The sequence below is a fragment of the Phlebotomus papatasi genome, chromosome 1 (assembly GCF_024763615.1).
Source record: "Phlebotomus papatasi isolate M1 chromosome 1, Ppap_2.1, whole genome shotgun sequence".
NCBI lineage: Eukaryota > Metazoa > Arthropoda > Insecta > Diptera > Psychodidae > Phlebotomus > Phlebotomus papatasi.
Genome location: NC_077222.1, coordinates 40459587 through 40481704, shown reverse-complemented (window position 1 = coordinate 40481704; position 22118 = coordinate 40459587). Strand labels below are relative to the sequence as shown.

Here is a 22118-nt window from a genome sequence, read left to right as displayed (position 1 = left end):
TTTTCATGCGGCATACAATCATCTATACGTAAGAATGGGAATTTCCAGGGGGATAGGGCTTCATATTGTATAGTGTATAAGAAAAAGAAATTCGTATTTCCGAAACAATTCCCATGTTACTGGTATATACTTTAGCTTGAAGTTTTCTTACACGTCTATTTTGGTGGGCAACGACAGTTTGGGGAGTAATTAAGAATCCCCAAATCATTTATCAAGGGTGGGTACAATGTGGTGTCCTCTTCGGTGTTGTTGATTGCTCAACAGCACCTAGAGGGCTCGTTAGGGGTGCCATTTTCCGAATGCCAAATCGTTAATTCCGGCCTCAGTGAAAAGACTCCTCAACAGCGACACAATTCCTCCGCATCCAGCGGGAAAATCTATGACACTTCACACAGGTGCCCTATGCGCCCCACAGACCACCCCTATATCCTTCTAAGCCCAGAAGATGGTGTTTAGGAGATTTGTTGAAATTACCTGGTGTCTAAAATTGCTTTTCGAAATGTTGCCTCTTAATTCTACTACGTTCACTGTTGCATAATTAAAGGGCATAAATTCTTTTCGCATCCTACACCATCCTCCATCCTCCCCAAATAAAACAGAGAAAAAGTCCAATGAGATTATAATTAAAATAGATTCACAAGTTTGCTTGAGAATCATTAAACTCATATAAATTCCATTTCATTTGTCACCCCAAACACGCCCACCCTCAATGAACCCCATTTCTATGGAATGTTGGGTGCCAAAACCCCAAAACTCGCTGGATGAATGAAATTCCACATGATCCACATATCCCCTACTACCCCCCTTCGTGTGTGGTTTGAAAAAGAATATTGGATACCCTGAGACATTTATCCCCATTTTGGCGATTTGGAGCACCATCCCCCAAGCTCTATCTGTTGCAATGAGTGGAATACATCAGTGTTTGGTTTATGTTTTGTGACACCACATTGATTTACTGCCGGATTATCGTCACTGATGACGACAACAAGAACCCATATAGAAGGTCCTCCGCCTCTTGTGACGATGTGGTATTGGAATTTTGCGAGGGATCTAGATAGAAGCCCTAATAGATACACATTGAGGGCTCTAAATCAATCTCCAAATTTTACGTTGCAGGATTGTCGAGGATTTCTTCCCAAAATTCGAGATTCAGCTCTCAGTTTTTTTTTCTACCCACTTCGTCAGATAAAATACCACTGTTTCGCCCCCTTTTCACCAATAATACACATTTTGCATAATCTCCTTGAGCCATATATCAAGTCCAGGAAGGGAGCCTCTCCACTGGTAGGAAGACATCAATAAAGAGCTGAGAAATTATCCTTTGACGATCTCGATTGTTGTCTTCCCTTTTTGGGGATTTTTAGGTGTTCTTATTCAGAAAGCTATTTGGGATTTGGATCAAGAAAAGACTTAAAGCTTAAATTAAGCTCAATATATAAATAAATATAGGGGAGGTATAGGGGTCAACTTAAACTGTCAAGGATGAACCTTGAAACCAAACATATCGAGCCAGGATCTCTAGTTCAAATCTGCCATTTTTCCCAATTCGGGCCAAATCATTGGTTCACCAGGAGCCAAATATTTTGTACACAAGTATTGTAGGTGAAACATGAGATATATATTTTCACCCTCAAAGTTTGGCACAATTGAAGGAGTTTCCTGTCATAAATTAAAGTGCTTTGGCAAAAGTAGAATGTTGGAAAGGGCCCTCATCAGCAAGTCATCGATGCATAGCGATGAGGCGCTAAACTATGTATAAAAGTTTTCAAGGCCGATGGACCCTTTTGCGCTTCTGCAACTAACCATTGATGGTGGTGCTGTGATGGATGGTACCCTGAGGGTCAATGGACCGCCATTTCTCAACCTGTCGCAGCCACCAATTCTTTCACAACCAAGAGTGTATTTTAGGGAAAGTTAGGGGTCTGGATTGGTGGGAAGGTTTTGCCTTTTTTTCTTCCTCTCGAACACCAAACTTTCGACGTGGGTGAAAATGGATACAATAGAAAATGGTGACGGAGAAAAGAGTTCTTCGCTGAGAGCGTATTAAATAGGACAACCGGGAGATTTTGGGCTGATGATAGGACTCAAAAGCCTTAGCACGAAATACATCCCCTTTTCGAAAATCCATATACACATGAGTTTCTCAGGCGCTTTTGGAAAGGGTTGGGGGTGGGAAGAAGGTATAGAGTATATGGTACGATATCTCGATGGGAAAGTGTTGAAGAGCGGAAGCATTTTGGGGGGATTTTCTTGGTGGAAAATTGTGTTGTATTGAAGGTACCGTATAAGGAGGAAAATAAAACCCCGTTGAAAGATTTATGTCTTGGGGACTGTCACAAGGGCTACCACCTCGGCAAACTCCTGTCTTTGCATAGGTGGTGAAATTAAATTGGGTTGAAACGGATGAGGCATTATAATTTTCCCCAAAGAAGTAGAATGAATTTTACCCCAATATTGACGTATGGTACAGACATATCTGGATTTTCGATTTCAAGCTATCCTGGGTGCCCCTACCTCCCCGAAAACGAAAAGAGTAAACCACTGGATGCGAAGTTGTGTGTTTTTGGTTTTCGAGAGACATGCTTTTGCACTTTATCTTGTCGATGATACCCACCCAGAGGCATCTCGGAAACAACATTTTCCTATACCCTAGCCCCCTGTCAGTATATATGGTTGGGCGTATAGATGAAATAGGGCAGAATACGTGATGCAGTGGCTTCCAGGACAATAATTTCCTAAAATAAATGGAGAGCTAATTGGAACGCAATATACCAAAATGAGCAAATTGCCAATCTGATGATCAGACTCCCATTGGACATGTGTCCCCGATATATTAGAGTTTATTTGCTATATTTGCAACCTCGACGGCTTCACCGAAAACAGAGAAAGGACATTAATGTTTCCACAAAATTCACAATGCAAATGCTTAATGGAGTGATTGTTTTGGATTGGGAGTGAAAGAATGAAATGCCATTTTCCCCTTTGCAGTGTTTCACTTTTTTTTAAATAGAAAATTAATGTATCAGGAAATTAACAATATTTGTTTTAATTAACGTATAGACACAGAAAAGTAGAAAATATTTATGGTATTGAAAAAAGATTTTTTTTCAAACACTTTTATAATGATTTGGTTATTTTTGTAGGCAAAGAGGCAGTTTGAGGGAGAAAATACTGATCATGACTACAGTTGGAAAGGTGACTTAACAGAAAAGGTGTGCTTTGAACCCCAAGTCCCTATCTTTAACCGTTTAGCTTTGAGAACGGCCTGCCCGTAGGAATAGTAGAATATGGAAAACTCTTAGAATTAAAGAAATCGATTGATTTCTAACAATAATATTAAGATATAAAACAATACAAAACCTTTCTAACTTATAGTCTGCTTAAGTTAATTCATCAATCTCACATTGATAAATAATGCAAATCTAACAATGACAAATTATTCGAATTAAATTAAGTACTAAAAAATAAAATTTATATTATTTTTAAGTTATATAAGAGATCAAATAGTTTTTTTTTTAAATTTAATCTAACTTGCAAAATTTAAGAATAACCTAAAAATTGTAATTTATAAAATTTGCAAAAAAAAAGACAAATTATCTTTCCAAGCAATTATACGTATATAAGTTTAAAAAATATTAAGCATTAAGTATTGCAACAATAAGAAGAAAATTTCAGGAAGATTCACCCTCTCTAGTCCATGCCATTGAATTCAATATCCTAAGTGAATTTTCCACCCCAGAAGTTTCATTTCTCTCATGTATCGGTGGGAAAATTGAAAAGGAAGATTACAAACTTTTGTGACTTCGCATCTTGAATTTATATTGTCTGCTTATTTTTCCTCCATGGACCATTTGTATTATTAATTTTTCACACGATCATACTAAAGGTGGGATGAATTGGTGCGGTGTCTATTTTTTTTCCTTTAAAAGTAGAAAAAAAAATCCCATGAAATTATAAGAGATGGGTCAGAGGGTGACTTAAAAAGTTTCACCTTTTGTAATTTAATTTTATTCACTTTACACAGAGTGATATTTTGTGGTACAGAAAAAGGGTTTCTTCATCCTTTCTATCCTAAGCCCCCTGCTCCACCTCGAAAAGGTATCATCCTCACACGCTCCATAAAACTTTCTTTTCACTTCTCAGGTATTCTAATTAAATTTCATTAATAACGCGTAACGCACCTGCGCTTAGAATTTAAATTGCTAATTTATTTTTCACCTGAATTTCACTGTCTCTCAATGGACCATTTTATCATATCCTGGGATTTTCTTCATTACACGTGGACCAAGAGGGGGATTTTCTCTGGGGAATTTTAACCAAAAATCCACCCGGTAATATGAGGTATAAAGGGCTTCAGTAGGAATTTTCATAATTTTGTTTTTGATATGAAAAAGTCTTTCTTCAGAAACCATTTTTGCTGAGATGATTTTCTTTAAAATTCAGATACATTTTCTTTTTTGAGGTATTGAATGAATGAAGGAATGCCCACCCCTAAAATAATACAGAAGCTCCTTCTGGGTAGGAAGTTTTCCTCCTTTTGGATAGCTTCCATCCCCTCTTGAGAATACTTCGTGGTGAGTGTGCTTATTTACAGAACACAAAAGATGAACGTAAAATGGTCGTAAAAAGATCATTCGGTAGAGAGAAAATGGGCAAAATGTGTGGAACAACCCTCTGTATAAACAACAACAAATTTAATGGCAATGATGTCTGCAAGTTTGAACCTCTTTGGAGAAAGCTCACCATTTGATCCATGACCTACAGCAATTTTCCATACTTTGCATAACACACTTTAGGTCAAATTGGCGGGGATGCGCGACAGATGAAGCTCTCTAAGTCGTTAAATTTAATTTCATAATGGAATTATTATCATTACACCTCGCATCATCTTGTTTCTCATCATTTTGCCGAAAATAATGTGCGAGATCTTACGACATTTCCCACAGTGAGGTATTTTTTTTTTTTGGGGGGATCTCAGGGGATCATTTAAAGAGGTATTATAATAAATTGGAATATTTATTGAAAGTTTACTTACCGGCTCTATTTGATTGGTCAATCATTGGTTGCACGATCCTACGCCTCGCATTGATAAACCTGAAAGAGAAGAAGAAGTCAAGAGGTTAATTGATGTGCTTTGAGCAACATTGTTTCAAATGATTCTTGATTGAAAAATTCCGGAAGACATTGAAGGCTTCTTTAAGATTTTATCATTGAACAAATAGTTTATGAATCATAGTTAAGGAAGTATTTTATATGGACAGAGTTTTTATAGTGTAAAAAGTTTCCTTATAATTTTAGTGAATATGACCTAAGGCCTTGTAATTAACTTTAAATAGGGTAAGTGTACCAAATTCCGGCCAGCTTGCAATTTCGGCCACATTTTTTGTTCCTCGAATTTTCATGAATTTTTAGTTTTTACATACTCTAGAGATTATACAATGCAAAAGAATAACAAAAAATGCAGCCTAGACAAGCAAAATGACGTGAAAAAGACATTTGAAGGATTCCCGATGGGCAAAGAACTATGAGAATGAAGGTGGCCGAAATAGGGCACCAAAGCTATGTCAACATTTTTATTTATTTTAAAATGTATTAAGGATGGTTTTAAAGTAAATAAAGACGATTAACTCTATGCAAGGTTCCAAGCAACAGTCCTTAAGAAGAAGTAATAAAAATATTCTATTTGTATTAATAATATTGCATTTAAAACTTGAGACCTTGGCGCTTGCATGCAACTATGCCGAAATTTGGCACACTTAACCTAAGTATAAAAAACAAATTTCCCTTTCCATCCCTTCACTGAGAAAAAAGGGGCTGCGATTAACTTTTTTTCGTCATAACTTTAACACTTTTTGAATGTAAAAATATATTAACACTTTTTAATGTAAATTTTACACCTTTTAAGGGTAAAATCAACATGAAAGTAGGGTAACTTTAACCCATAATACACCTAAAAAGGGTAATATTTACACCATTTTAGGATCAATACTGCAGGGTAAAATTAGCATTTCCGGAATGTTATTTTGACTTTTTCGGATTTTTCTCAATGTTTCAATTTGAGAGCAAATTCTTTGCTCTAGAGTGATAAAATTTATGGAATATTGAGCTTGAATATTTGTTGTAAGGGCCCTTGTATAAACTTGAAGATTAGTGGGGAGACAGTTTAGCAAAATTATAATCGATATAATGATTACACTTCATATCTACCATTTTACTCTTTGAACTTCCGGGAGCAGTGTATATGCTCCAGCAGTTTAGTCAAAGACAAATTGGAAAAGCAGATATTTCAAACAGAAATTAGGAATTTTAGATGAATGAAAATAACAAATACTTTGATGAAAGAAAATTTAGAAGTTTGGAATCATATTAATGCACTTCAAGGATTAAAGTATAGTGATTTCTGATCAATTTTGGATTTTTTACTAACCATTCTAACATACTGACCAAAAATGCTTATTCAATTTTAAACTTAAGATAGATTTGTCAGATATCTTTTTTTACAGCAATTTTCTAAATGATGTAACCTATAAGGCAAAAGACTACAAAATAGCAAATTGTTTGTTAGGAGGGTGAGTGAAGCATAAAGCGGGGGAGCGAAAAGACATCTTTTCTCACTACACTCGAGATTCCATTGAAACCATTCAATCCGTCGTTTTATAACTTCTTGTCTGGTAAATAAAATTTTTATATTCTTTTTTTTTTGCTCCTTCACCATTCTATTGAATAAAGGCAAGGGGAGACTTTGCCGTGGCTTTTATGCGCGGATTGAGGATGTCGTTCATTCCTTGGCATTTGGTGTTGTGTGTGGTGAGATTTCTTTTTCGGTATCCCACCATAGAACTTGGTAGAGGAAAAGCTCTCACAGTGCGTCTTCTTGTGGGTTGTATTTGGATGAGGAGGGCATGAGCCGCAAGTCAACTGATGAAGATGACGTGATGTGCGACGTGTAATATTGCTTTTATGTGAATTTTATTGCAAGTTTGTTCAGTCGTAAAATGCAAAAATCCGTTTCTTTTACGAGTCAACTTGATGCTAGCAGATTATGATTATTATTATTACGACTATTATAGGTTTCATCGGTGGAATGATAAAAGTCCATATTCTTTTGCATGGAAACCGAGTTGGAAGCGACAAAAAGACGACACAATTGCCAAAGACTATTCCATGGGGAATTTTATGGGGACACAAATATTTTTATAATTGAGTACAAATATTGTGGGTTAGGTCATGGTTAGTGCTCTTTTTCTGCATGGCTTTTTATCAGCTTTTTTCTGAAGCTTCTTATACTTGAGTCTGGATTTTTTCTTGGCTGCACTCCATCAAACAATTAGAATAATTTTGTGGAGTGGTTTAAATGGTTTTCAGAGAAATTTCCTAACACTTCTTGAGCAATATAATGGATGGGTCATTTATATTTTTTCTGTTTCTTTTTTTTTTGTATCTGACATAGAAACAATTTTTCGAGAGATAGAGAGCAATTCTGGAAAGAGCGCATGGTCATTGAGAATATGGCAAATTTAGCTTGAAGTTTTGTGATAAATTTTCAAGGAGAACATCTTAGAAAATTATCGTGAATTCCCTCAATTAGTGAATTTCCACAAAATAGAGACAGAAACATAATTATTAATCAATAAATAATAATTTTGGAGGGGTATAGTACAAGAGATTATGGTGACAGAATTATCGTCATAGAAAATACACAAAATACCCTATTTCATTGTGTGCCTCCACGAAAAGAGCAAAATTGCAATTTTGTACTCAACACAATACAATAAAATCCCCATAAAGTTACATTTTACGATGTTGTTTGTATTTTCAGCGAAAATGAGTTCAATGGTTTATTTATCGGTACTCTATTGACACTGTTCAAAGTATATTGCTCAAGATATAGCACTTGTTGGATTATAAGTAAATTTGTTAGAGAAAATTATCCATAACTAAAACTGTTCAATGTATCGTAAAATTTTACGCATTTTCTAACATCTTTGAAAGCCATCACAGAAAAAGCTCTCTATACTCTTTATCATCTACGCCAAAGTACTTGAAGTTGTGATTCATGTCAGAAAACTTATCAGGTAGTTTTCTGTTTGAAATGGATAGACATTTACGTTGAAAAATTTCATAAATTTTTTACATCACCAGCAAAATGTGGTTCATGTAAATTCCGCAATTCGTGCACTCTCTAGGAAGAGGAAAAAAAAGTCAAAACCCACTCCTTTTGCAGGAAAAAGAGAGGAAAAGGTACATGTGAAAATTGAATAATTCATAACATACACCAATTTTCATTCAATTGGTGAAATACATTCCACGGAATGTCGTTCACCAAGTTTGTGGGAATGTCAAGGGTTAGGTTGTAGGACTGAAAAAAAGTGAGGGAAATTGTGGGTGGATGTGATAAAAAATGCATCGATAAGAGTGCACTTTTCCTCACTCTTCCACTTTCCATGATTTTTTGCAGGCTTCAACATTCACTGGCAAAAGTTCATCTCTGTGTCGACAGTGTAAATACACTCAGATAAAAATCATTGAAAAGTGTTATTAAAATCACCCTTTACTGAGAGTGGTAATTTTAAAACGTTGTTTAAAAATAAATTTTGATGTGTAAGATTATGTGTTAATCATTGTTGAGAAATTCTTAATCTAACACCTGTAAAGGCTAATTGTTTTAGTCACGCATTTTTTTTGTAGCAGTAGCATTTATCAGATTATTTATCTATATAGTAACATAACAGTAGATAGCGAAATAAAAATATAATGTCATAGTAGGAAACTTTAAAATATTCTACTAAGTATTATTTTTTAATAAGGCTTAGATTAAATCATAAATTTCTTAATCTAACCCCACAATTCTGATATAAAGATTAATCTTTAAAAAAATATTATTTAAACAAATCTAAAATTTCCAACGGTCTAATTTTATCCCTGGCTAGTTCTATCATAGTTCCCCCTATAAGAATTGAAGGGGTTTGACCATCGACTGGGTTAAACATTCTCGAATATACAATAGCAGTAAAGATTTTACTGTTGAGCAAAATCTCCAAACGTGGTTAGAACTAGCTCATAAATTTCTTAAATCAACCCCTTTATGAACTTCCATTTCTCAGAAACAAATTATTACTAGTGTACGGAAACTGTACAGGCAGTTTCTTGGGAAAGTGGGCACAACATGGCAAAAGGGAAGATTCTCAATGGGTATGGGGAGATATAGTGGAGATGGTTCGTGAGTCAAGACATTATGGCCATTTCCCTGAACGACCATTACTAGACGGTGTTTTATTCATAAAGTTGACTAAGTTATATGCAGAGACAAAATTGCAAGTCACCATCGTCAATGGATGCGAAATGGATTAAAATCGATCTGAGCTGAGGGGTTGGTCTCGCAGGACGTGAATTTAATATCATTTTCGTATTAAATTTCTACCATGGATGTCTCTGTTGTGCTGATAGTTTGAAGATGGAAGAAAAAATAATGTCGTCAGACAAAATTAGATTAATAAGAAGGAAAATCGTATTGTGTTTATTGTTCATTTGAATAATTGAAATAGCCAAAGGATAGAAGAAAAAATCGGACATGAAGCTGAAGAATTTTTCATTTTAGAAATGGGAAGATCTATAGAAGAGAACACATAAAAATAGCCAAAAGAGGGTGAGTCTGGCAGGAGGAAGAAAGAGAGAGTGAGTATTGACTGGGAAAGCCCCTTGGTTGCAGCAATATGCAAAGTATTTAATTCTCAGCTAATCTCATGTTAGTTTTCATTGTTGTGTTAGTCTGCTTCTCTCTTTGACTTTCCCAAATCCACAGCCCGGGAAGCACCCTATCTCTTCCCCCAGAATTCTAGATGGGAGTTAAATCCAATTGTATGAATTTTCACCAGAATCTCTGGGTTGAATGTTGCACTGGTGAGTCTGTGACCCTTCTGTTTTTCTAGACAATTTGTTCGACACCCATTAATCACATTGTGACAACTTATGCATGAGTGACTGCTGGCAATGCCACTGTCGAGGGTGGAAAATTCACCAGAGTTCAATTCTCAATTCAGCACCGAACTCGACTGTTTTCGGAAAATTTCTTTATTTAACGTTTTTTGTTGCTCAAATCTCTTGGGAAATCAGTGAAATTTATCAAGAAAACATTTTTCAGATATACATCCATAGATCACCTGAAACATCAACAAATATCTTATCTATCCCCTTGGACTTAGATAATATCTCCAGAAGCCTTATCCAATACATCCCTGTTCGGTGACCCTTTCCTTTCACTGTACTTTGTGCAATAAAGTCTATTAAAGTGAAATACTTTAACTCTCGCAATCACAACCAAATGCATTTATTTTGCCTGTGGAATTGATGAATTCTGGCGTTTGCCGAGGAGGAGTTACCCAGTAAAGAAGGGTATATGTTATCTCATCTTTTGTCATTTGATGCATCAACTATATAGTAATTACGTAGACCCACCACGACATCGCTGACAAAGGAAAATGACAAAAATTCCATCTACGATTCAGCCTGAAGAAATCAGTGGTTTGGGGGATGCCACATACAGAGAGTTGGAGGAAAAAGATCTCTGGGATACATGGTAGATAATTTACAAGAGGGGTTGACTCTGAGATGAATTGTGCAGAGAGAAGAAGGGTGAGTCTCGAAGAGCGAAAGGCGACAAGGAAGTTTTCCCGAGTCTCAGTGTAGCCAAGATAAGACGAACACTCATTTATCAAAGTAATGATTTTGGATTTCAGAATGCAAATTGAGAAACTGGAGAAAACGGAGCACCCTCGCTGAAATAAGAAACTCTTATGAGATCTCTTGCCACACTCTTTCACACCATCATCACACCAAGCTCAGGTATACACTTTAATGACACTTCTCTGTGACAATTTTCAAGCAAAATGGGAGAAAAAAGATCACGAAGGTATGCAAAATCAACGAAAAGTTCACTCTTTGCCAACGATGCCATTTTTTACCAAGAGGCTGATAACTTATCAGTTTTATTGCCTCAACAGAGATTACATTGGGTATAATCAACCCCCTGGTAAGTTGCCTGAAATTTGAAGTCACTTTCTCATACTTTTATTTAAATTTATATGGGAATTTTTTTGCACTCGCTACCGTTATGCTAAATATTTAAAAAGTGAGAAGTTTTTCCGTATTATAAGATACCTTTCCGTATGGAGGGATAAATATACTAAATTTTTGTTTAAATAAATTTTTCTCGGAGCACTGTGAGCTGAGTCCGAGATCAATTTAGGAATTGATTTCAAATAGCTCCACATAAAAAGACCAACATGCCAGGCGCTTGGGTATAATGGCCTTAAAGTAAAACGTAATGAACTATGTTGCTGAATGCTAACTCTATTATAGAAATGTTACGGGTTCGAATCCCTATCAATAGGAGAATTCTGTAGCACTATGACAATGTCATATGACAAATTCAAAATATTTTATGTAGTAAATTCGGAAAATTAATCGAAAATCAGATATCTATCGGTTACTAATAGCTTTATAAAGCTCCTTGCAATTGTTATTCGATTCTCACTGGGCTTTAAGTTGTCCTGCTCCCGAATTTACCACGAAAATTTGTCATATGACATTATTATATTGTTACAGACTTCCCCTGCACATAGGGTACAATAAGGTAATTTGGTACCATTTATCATTCGGGAAATTGAGTTTTCCCAGTGTTTTGGATCGGCAAACAGAAAGAAAAAGGAAGTGAAAGCCCTTCAAGAGTACACCTTCTTAGTTTTCTTTTCATTTGCTTCTCTGTACACTGAAGAAATTTAAAAATACCAAGTTAAAAATGGTTGGAAAGTATTATAGGGTAAGATTTAATTTTTATATAGAAAAAATGTGGTAGATTCATACACTGTCATTTTCATATGCTTCTTTTCTTCAAAAATGAATAGTATTCATCTTTGAAGAAAAGTCGTTGTTTATTTAAATCAAGTATTAACTAATAATTACTTGAATCAGTACTTGTCGTAATTTATTCGACCCTAAATCAGCAAATAAAAACTCAGTGGTGAAATACATGCTCAGTTTATACGAGCTGCTGATTTAGATGAGGAGTAAGCTACGACAATTGCTGTTCAAAACAGCGTCAGAAGACAGATTATCTTAACAAGTGCAATTTTCCTACACTGCATATGTAGGTAAATGCCCAAGTAAATGCCATACTCTCACCCTAATACGGGCTTCAGGCCTAAGGCTTAACTATATGGCATAACTTCTCTAATTCCTTGTCAGTCAAGATTTGTAGGACATTATGGGACATTATTGGACATTATGGGCAAATGAACAGGTTAATTCTGAAAAATCAATAAAATCGGTTACTATTTTGAAATTTGAGATTTTCGGGAACTGGGCTAAACCTCAGATCTGAAGCCGGCATAAGGGATGACCGGGGCAGAATTATCCAGTAAATGTAATTTTTCTTTCTAAATTAATTTGTGAAAAATATTACTGAAAAAAGTCTTACTGATAAATATTTTAAATAAATACGGAAAGTGATGTTTATTCTAAATAAATAATTGTATCCTTAATATTTCTTCGAAAAGAGAAAACTGTATAATTCTGTCTAATTCTACCCCTGGCTAATGCAGATCTAGTTTCTTATAGTAAACATTAGCACCTCAATCCATTAAGACTAGTGGAATCATCTCTTAAACAGTCTCATCAATTTAATGTCCTTCCTCCAAATAAGAACTTGCAAGCCCTTGAGCTTTCAACTAGTGAGATGGGTTTCATAACAAGGTATGGAAAACTTCCTCATTTTCGCATGCAATTTTCCAACTTGTGTGCCTCATAAATAACAATATAAACCCGTCAGCAGATGGTGTACTCTCCCATTTAACGTCATCATTATCCAGAGTGTAAATGCTCGAAATCCACTTTTTCCCTCTTTGGTCACTCCTGGGAGCACATGATGCTAGGGACCAACGGGGTCAAACCAATCGCCAAGCAACATTTGGTACTCTCAGTCATTGGGCCCTAAAGTCAAACCCCATGAGAGACAAATAGAACTGAGAATTTTGATTTGATATTCGTTGTCCCATTTGACGACAGCTTGCCGTAACGGTTGTGTAGAGGTCTTTTTTCCGGTGCCCAAAAACTACCATCCCCCACGACTAAGGATTTGTTTTGCAAACACATTCCAGAATGACGCACAATGAGATATATTTCACCAAGGGAAGGTGCTGAGATTTCAATTGGGGGGGGTAGCAGATGCTTAGCAGCAGTTTCCATCTTTCGATGCCTTTTCATATATGGATGTTTGATGGGTGGACGTGTGAGTGCGTTTGAGTACCGTAAATAGACTTGTTAGGTGTTGGTCCACGGTGACAGTTGAGTAATGGGTCTCCTAATGGCAAACACAGCCAAATGGGAGTCGTGCGTTGAAAAGGATATCCACTTAAATTTCCGGTCCCACTCCTTTATAAACCGATATGCTACCCTACCCTACCATATAAGGGGTGCTTTTAGTAGGGGGTGAAAACACAAGAAAAAGATAACTGTGAGATGCTTTCTTAATACACTTTTCCACATTCCGACCAATTCTCGCGTGGCCAAGGATTTTCCTCAGTTTTTTTTTCTTTTGGCAAACACAAAGATGGGTCCTTTTGGGGTTGAGATCCATATTCTCTCTCGCCCTCAAAGCTTTAGTAGTTATCTTACTCGCAGGCTTTTGGCTCTTTTTTTTTGGTGCGTGCTGGTGGAAAATAGCACGAAATATAATGTGGTTATATACAGCATCCTCAATTCTCCCCTCCTCCACAAATACACAATCTTCTGTCCGGAGATCCTTTCCATATCCAATATCCATAAATACCCATTTTCTTTCAAAATATATTATACATCATTTAAATGTATAAGACAAACCTTCCTAATGCCAATAATGGATACGAAAAAATCCCAATTCCATATTCCATGTAATGCGAGCGCCTTTAGCCCCGCAGATATGATCATCTTTTGGCATTTGGGCATAAAGATTTGTTAGTCGGACGAATTTCAGCCCAATAGGGAGAGTTTGGGGATGTATTTGACCAAGAAACTCGATTTTTTCTTTCTTACTTTTCTTCATCTTTCTGGTGAGACCTTTTAAACTAAAGAAAATAATGGGGTTTAAAAGGAATCCCTGATTTAAAATCTTCTTATATAAGAAAAAATATAAAGTCTGTTACAGCAATTAATATCCATCTATAGGAAAATATGCATTTAATCACGTTTAATTCTATTAGGTGAGAAAACTCTGCTCCTTGGGAGACGATTAATAAAGGAAAATTCTTGTGCTATAAAATCAGTAATTGAAACAATAAATCACAGTTGTTGCCCCAATAATTCTTGACCAGTGTTTTGGGTCATTTTCACCCAGCTAAAGGAAATAGAGGAGTTTGATCGTCAAACTTCTCAATTTGCCGCACCGTGGAAAATTGCCACCCTCTAATATCAAAACCATCCCATTTCTTCCCCAAAATTTCTGTCCCATTTCTATTGGTTTTCGAAGTCCTGGGTATCCCTTGGGTGTGGGTGTAATTACAATATTTGCAGTGGACCGAATAGATATGGGCGAATTATGGTAAATAGACCTTGATTTTCCTTCCCCCAGAATACACTCTCTGGGGGATGGACAGGCAGAAAAAAACCCTCATTTGGCGAGCAATAAACGGGTGATTGATCAAATATAATTGGATGGTGTGGATGTTAGATTGAAATTTATTTTCATTTGGGATTTACACTTGGCATCATATCAAGATTAGCCATTTTCTCTAATTATAATCACAACACCTCATCCTCCAGTGGGGGTTTTTGGTGGGAAAAATCCTCCCCTCTATCTCCCTCAAGTTTTCTCTAGTGCTTAGATATGAGTGGTGTTACTTTTGTACGTGATCCACCATCTAAAGTACGTGTTTAACTCTATTTTACCACTCTAATCATTCGTTACTCTCGTCGAATTATTGTCCCAGGAATTGTGTTTGGAATTTGTTTTTATATTAATCTCCCCAACCATTGTGTCTGCTAAAAGCTGAATTACGAAAGAAATTTATATCCAATTCCTTTGAGAGACCAACTAATACCCTGCCATTTGATTTTATAGCATCATTTTTCTGCGTGAGAGTTTTTCATCATAAACACAAAATCTTTCAAAGTAAATATGCCCAAGGAGCTACAATATTATCCATTGACCACCAATATTGCTCCATTTTCTTAAACGGCCTCTACATAGGGTAAAGTGATACAAGTTGGACATAGTGTTACAAATTGGACAATTCGCCGTTACAAGTTAGACAGGGATTTTTTCTTGATAAATACAGTAGTAATTTTTTATAAGCACAAGGAACCAAATTATAAAACTGAAGCATTGAAAATATACAAATAAAAATGAAGTACTAAATATATCAAGAAAAAAGCCCTGTCCAACTTGTACCATTGTCCAACTTGTACCATGGTCCAACTTGTACCACTTTACCCTACTGGCAGAAATTTTGTCAAAATGGAGTATTTTGAAGCGATTTTCTTCAAAATGCTGTATTTTGAAGAAAATCTCTCTAAAGAGGTCTTTAATGAAACATTTTCTTAGTGTTTAAAACGCTTTTAAAAGTCCCTTTTTTATGTAGTTGAATTGCAATATGATTGAGGTAATTTCGAAAGCATTGTTAATGAATAAATTTACCTATCTTAATAAAAGTGAGGTTATATTTTATTGCTATAATTAAAAGAAAGAGCAATAAAAAATCCTTGTATTATGAATTATATTGGGTTATTACCCACAATGGTCTCTATAAACACTATGAGAAATTTTTGTCCAAATAGGGGGAAGTGGAGAACCTTTGAATTGGGGCAACTTTGAAATTGAACTTTTTCTCCTATTTTTAAATGAAACTGGAGCTTCTTGTGATAAAATATAGCTCAGCAAATCAATTGCGAAGCTTTTCCCTTACAGATTTTTCAATACTTAAGAAATAACATGATGATAAGGGAATAAATTAAAATCTATCTGTCTAGCTATCTACTTTTATATAAGAATTGCGTACTCATGTTGAGACAATTCTCTTCGAAATGCCCATTTGGACAAAAAATTTTCAAAATATGTAGAGGCCTTAATAACTTCCACACACTATAAGACGCTTTCGTCACTATTTGGCATATCAAAGCAAATTGTTTACACTTGTATAGGGTAAATTTTTAAAATTTCTTTAATAATACTAAACATAGTACCAGGGGCATGACGTTTCCTATGTTTCCCATATGTTTCTAGCGTGCCGAAAAAACTTTTGAGTTTATTAGCTGTTTTCTGTCATTGTAGAATGAATTAGCAAATAATAATAATACAAAATAAAAGAAAATTTAATAACGAAAAGGCAACCGAAAACCCCAAATTGGCAACCCACGTTGTTTTGGAGATATTTCGTGAAATGTGTACGAAAACAGTAAAAATTTACACTAAAACTGGTCGCATTTTTCAGAGCTTATGTCACCCCCCCTGGTGTAAACATAGAAATAAATATCTTTAGTGTAGTGGTCGCAAATGATAATATTTTCTCATTTTTTCTATTTTTTTTAATTTTAGAGAATAAACGATTAAAAATGTCAACTTGGTGTTTTCGAAATCTCGCTGTATGTACATATAACGAACCTTAGAGAATGCTTCTTACCCATTAATCGTTTTTTGAAGATCCTCAATAAGCCTGGACCAACGATAAGTGAACCTTAAGTGATATTTTTTTTACAAAATATCTCTCGTGAAAAATTGAATCGCGACTTTTTTTTTCCTCAAACGGAAAGTTCTTTTACACAATTTCACAATTTTCATTCCAGAAAAAGTTTAAAGTAGAAAAAACATATTGTAAAAATTTCTGTTGGATTCAGTATAAGAAGCAAGAAGGAAGGAACTTCCTGTTACGAGCAACTAAAAGAGTTGTTTAGGACATAAATGTCTCTTTGAGCCTTTGAGGCCATTCTTCATCAGCTTGAGTAGAATCTTGCACGGTCGATAATTCTTGAGGCGAATTTCTCCTTTCACTATAACGCATTTTCTGGGTGCGCACGTGATGCAAGAGGGGTCTCCGTGACAAGTGCGTCTGCATTCAGCAAACATTCTCCGTAGGCAATAAAATTGTTTATTCCCGTCGAAAATGAATGTATGTGTGGTACTATGGTAAGGCTAATTAAGAATCAACAGCTGTGAAAATTAACGGCTTCTGACTTCCAGCTTTTAAGATTTAATTGGACGAATTCATAACTTGGAGCATTGCGCCTATAATAAATGACTCTCCTCACCAACTAAATGTGCTACAAAGTGACTCAAATATTAATATCTTCGCGCACCAAAAAAAAAATGTATATGAGAAAGGACAAACACTTTTGCTTGCCTCCTCAAGGAATTATTTATGGCAATCGTAATTAGAAATTGTCAAAATGACGGATATCCTTAATTGCTCTTTTATAGAACTCCACCGCACCGGGAGGTTACACAAAAAAACGAACCACTCTCGCAGAGATACATATTTATGTTTTAATTGAAATATATGTGATTTTTCTGACAAGGTATCACATCATCAAATTATCCAACATCATCTCAAAACACAGCTCCCCTTCTCCATAGAATGTCTCGAAATTACTTCAATTTCTTGTCTTAAACAATGGAAACATTCACTTTTAAAAAGCAATCATTCTGAAATTAAAACATCAAACTAGGTTGTAAAATGCACAAACTACTGGAGCGAGAAAAATTCTTGAAAATATGTTGTCTTGTAGAAGTTTTTTTTTTAAACTTGTTTGCTTGAATGATTTCCTCTGGTATTGTGCTATTGCTAGAAGAATTATGAGATGCAGGAGTGAGATGGAGACGCCTGGTGAGAGCGCTTTAGACATAAATTATCGCCTGCGAAATGGGCTATTCATGCGAATCTTTTGAGTATGAATCAGCCAAGAGTGGTCTATAGGAAGTTGTCGTTTTATTGCACACTTTATGAAAGTTTTCTTTTTTTTTTAAAGAGTTTCTGAGCGATTTACATTAAAATTTCATTAGAGTTCAAATTTGCAATAAATCAACACTGAATGAAAAAAAAATCTTAAGAAATTGCTATGATGCTGAAATAGAGATTGAGGATGTCATTAATCCTTATAAATTTTAGTTGCCTAAAGTTCTATATTTAGGCAAATACTTAAAATCTCAGGTGTGAAAGTCAATTCTATGGCTTAAGTACAGAAGCACATACGTCATTCAATGATTTTAGATCCATCAACTAATTACCCTCCTATAGGTATGCGACCAAGAGAATCCCCAAGATCCCACAAAGTGGACGCCAGAGCAAGAAGAATTGGTTCGAAATTCATCAGACTCTATCAAGCATTGGTATCAAATCAAAATCCAATATGAGACCATATCACTAGAATGCACACACCAAACCCCTAACTCTCGGGTTCTAGCCATGGCTGGTGGGACCCAAGGGGTATGAGTGTACCATAATGCATATTCAACGTATTAAATTGTAGTCCCAATAGATCCAATCTCCTCTTCGTCGCCCATGAAAACATCCCCTAAAGTCTGGGTACTGTGCTAGGGATGAAGAGGGGTAGTGAGAGAAAGGGTGGTAAATTCTAAAGCACTCAGCAATGGTGTGTGCAGAAAGTGGGTGATGTGGAGAGACTTGTGGGTTGTGGGCTGAAACACAGCCCTCGGCAGCCATTTCCCAATTACACATCTATCTAATTCACATAACAAGTACACATTCAACATTGAATGCTCATGTTCAGGTGACGCCAGCAACATTAATCAACTACTCCTGCCCCGGACTCTTTCACCATCGCTACCGAGACACCCGACCGACATAGTACGATATATATAATGTTCCATCCACAGAATGAACATTCTAGGTGTCTCTTCGATTTTCAAAGTCAGTGATCAGCTGTCTTAGTAATGAATTTAGAATGCATTTGGAGTTATATCTTGAAAATTACTTAATGGATTTTTAAGAATGGCAATGTTTTTGAACGGTCTCAAGTTAATCTAGACCATGTGAAAAAAAGAATAAAATTGGTTCAAGAGTTTAGGAAATATTATTGAGAAACTGAAAAAAGCGCCGATATTTCAGTTATATAGCACACTTTTGGCCATTGTACCTATCGTACTTCTGTGCAGGAGTTCAATGTTAACGTATGGCTTATAGGCAGAGGCATTGGATGACTGAAATACGATATTTGGTCATAAAGACGTCATTTAAACGTATTTAATGTTACGTCAGAAGAATGTTTCTATTTTTACTATGAGAGCAAACAAAGTTAATGCAAGTTTAGGGGGAAGTGAGGCACCTTTGAATGTGGGCCAGCTTTGAAATTGAGATTTTTCGCCTATGTTTAACGGAACTGAGCCATATCATAATGTAATTTAGCTTATCAGTCTGTTTGTGAAAAAATTATAATCGTAAGGCTCAATTTTATTTAAAAATTGGTAAAAATACCAATTTCAAAGCTGCCCTACATTCAAAGGTGCCCCACTTCTCCCTAACGTCGAAGTACTGACATTATCAACATCATTGTTGACCATTCTTTTTTGCTAAGATTATGTTTTATTATGACATGTCTTATGGCCATCAAAATAAAAGAGTAAAAAATCCCCCATTTCTTATGAAAAAATGCATTAAAATTTAATTCAAACTTAACATCTACGATTAATTATATAAACGTAATATTTAAAGTCAAAATAAATCTCACTTTAACATTATTATTATTCTCACAGATAACTGACATGAACAGTTCATGATGAACAGTGACATGAACATGACACTGTTAGACATATTTTTTAGTTGATGTTTCTTATGAACTTTGTCACACTAAAATCTTCTTGATTGAAGTATATTCTTAAAACGAAAACACTTAAGCATATACTTCAGTCGAGATGAAATTTTACATCGAAAAAGAGTAATAATTACATCGATATCCGATGAATTAATTCAACTCGCACGAAGAGTTGTTTTAAGTCTATTTACTAAAATTTACAACGAAAAAGAGTAACAATTACATGGATATTCGTAGAGTTAATTCAACTCTGCCGTAGAGATGTTTTAACTTTTTTGGTTTTTTCTTAGTGTTATAATACAAATAATGATTTGACTAAATTCCTATCAGTTTCCCACTAATTACACCGTTTCTCAGCTTAAGTCGAGGGATGGATTAGTTAGAAATTATTGGAAATATAAGCTGATCACTATTTAGATTATAATTTCTTTAAGCCATCTCTCGGCTTAAGTCGTAATTGTGTCTAGAAGATTACCCTTTCGAGTTATTCTTCAGACGATTTAAGCTCATGAAGTGATTAATTGTTACCGAGTGACCACGGAAGCAAATAGCACTACAGTTATAACCTAATCTTTGACAATTAATATTTAAACAAATATTTGACAGCAAATGTCAAATACATCAAAATTATTTTTAAGCATTAGGACTATACCATTCTATATTTACTACCCCATGTATATGAAAATTCCACTCGACTCTTGCACTCCCCTTTTGGGGCGGATGAGAGAGACCTCTGGGATGGTCGAAAGAGACAAAAAGACACCTCAAACTCAATTTGAAAATTTAGACACTGGAGAATCACACTCTGTCCCTGTCCATCCAGCTCTGAAACCCGAGGGATAGACCCTCAATATCCATCCATATACGATGCAAGAATCTTCCCATGTGCGTGAAAACACTGCCAAATCTGGTGGCCTAGACTCACTCTATTCTCACTCAACCTACCCCCAGAACCGGATGGCGTTCATTTAATCCCCATGAGGATGATGGAAAAGGGGTAATTCTCATTTGAGTGTAATCGTCAAGCAAAACTACAACACACACTTGCTATATAATAGAAGTCAAAGGGGCTCTTTCAACCCTTTTTTCTCACCCCTTTCACGCCACTAATACTTCAATTTTCAACCCCTCGATCGAGGCTATTTATTGCACATTATCCACCAATTCAGCACTGCTCTCTTTTCCGTTGGAAAAACTTCCATCCTTAATCCTTAAATGGTAGAATGGGGGATGTTCAGAAAATTGATCCGGAAGTTGTAGATTTTTCGACTGACAAGAAAAACATAAACACTTGGAGCTGGAGGAGGGATCCTACAAGGATGAGTGACAAAGTGATGATTGTCTGGACATGAACAATAGATTCACTGAAGCAGAGACTTCAATCCTTTCTCCCAACTCATAAATATTTTTATTGGAATTTATCCTTCATTAGGGGTTAGTAGATGGGGATGTCTATCTTTTTCGACCTCTTGAAAAATATATATATTGAAATTTTGCTTTCGGAATTTGGGGTTCAATATATGTAATAAAATAATATCATACACTGAGAGAAAAAGATCATTAGGTGATTAATGCGTAACGCACAATAACTTTTGTTTATTAAACATATTTTTGACATTTCAATGAGAGTGAATGAGATCTAGATCTAGTCATCTCGCTCATTCTCATAGGAAATTTTGAAAACATGTTTACAAACAAAAGCTATTGTGCGCTGGTCATAATATAAATGAAAAATAGTGTTCTTTTTTAGTTACGATGATAAAATGATAATAAAAAAGTCTTACAAATATTATTTAATAAATAAATATCTAAAAGAAAATTTTCAATAAATACATATCTAGGTCTAGAAAATTAATGATCGAAATGTAACTTCACTTTTTCCCATCGTTTTATACTCCTTCCATTGAACTCCATTCCTAATGTTTTTCTATCAATGTAATCTATAACCAGCTTTATAAAACCTTTCGGAATTGAAAGGAAAAAGCTTCCTTTATGCCTTGAATGTGAAAAAGAAAAAAAAACGGGAAAAGCCTCCATAGTGAGCTTTATTTCCATCTTCAAGTAAAATCACTGTGTGGTTCCATTGGACCGTAAATAAAAGAAATTTATTGAACACCATTTGCCTCAATCCATTGTATGGGAGAATTTTTATGCACTTCAATTGACTGATTTTGACTCTTTTGGCATCTCTAATGTGCTTAGATTTTTTTATTGGCTTGAGTGCTTTTTAATAATATCAATTTTTCACCCTTAACTTTTCTCGCCATCCTTCCTTTTTTCCGGGATATCACCTGGATCAAAACTTGAAAATTCACTCACAAATG

At 35.4% G+C, this 22118-nt stretch overlaps 1 protein-coding gene across 1 annotated transcript in view; it reads right to left on the bottom strand.

Moving 5' to 3' along the window:
• LOC129809986 (homeobox protein homothorax-like) overlaps positions 1–22118 on the bottom strand; it is a 153160-nt gene that overhangs the window by 8968 nt on the left and 122074 nt on the right. The window contains exon 6 of the mRNA XM_055860209.1: positions 5036–5094. Within this exon, the coding sequence (XP_055716184.1) occupies positions 5036–5094 (59 nt within the window). The remainder of the gene's footprint in view (positions 1–5035; positions 5095–22118) is intronic.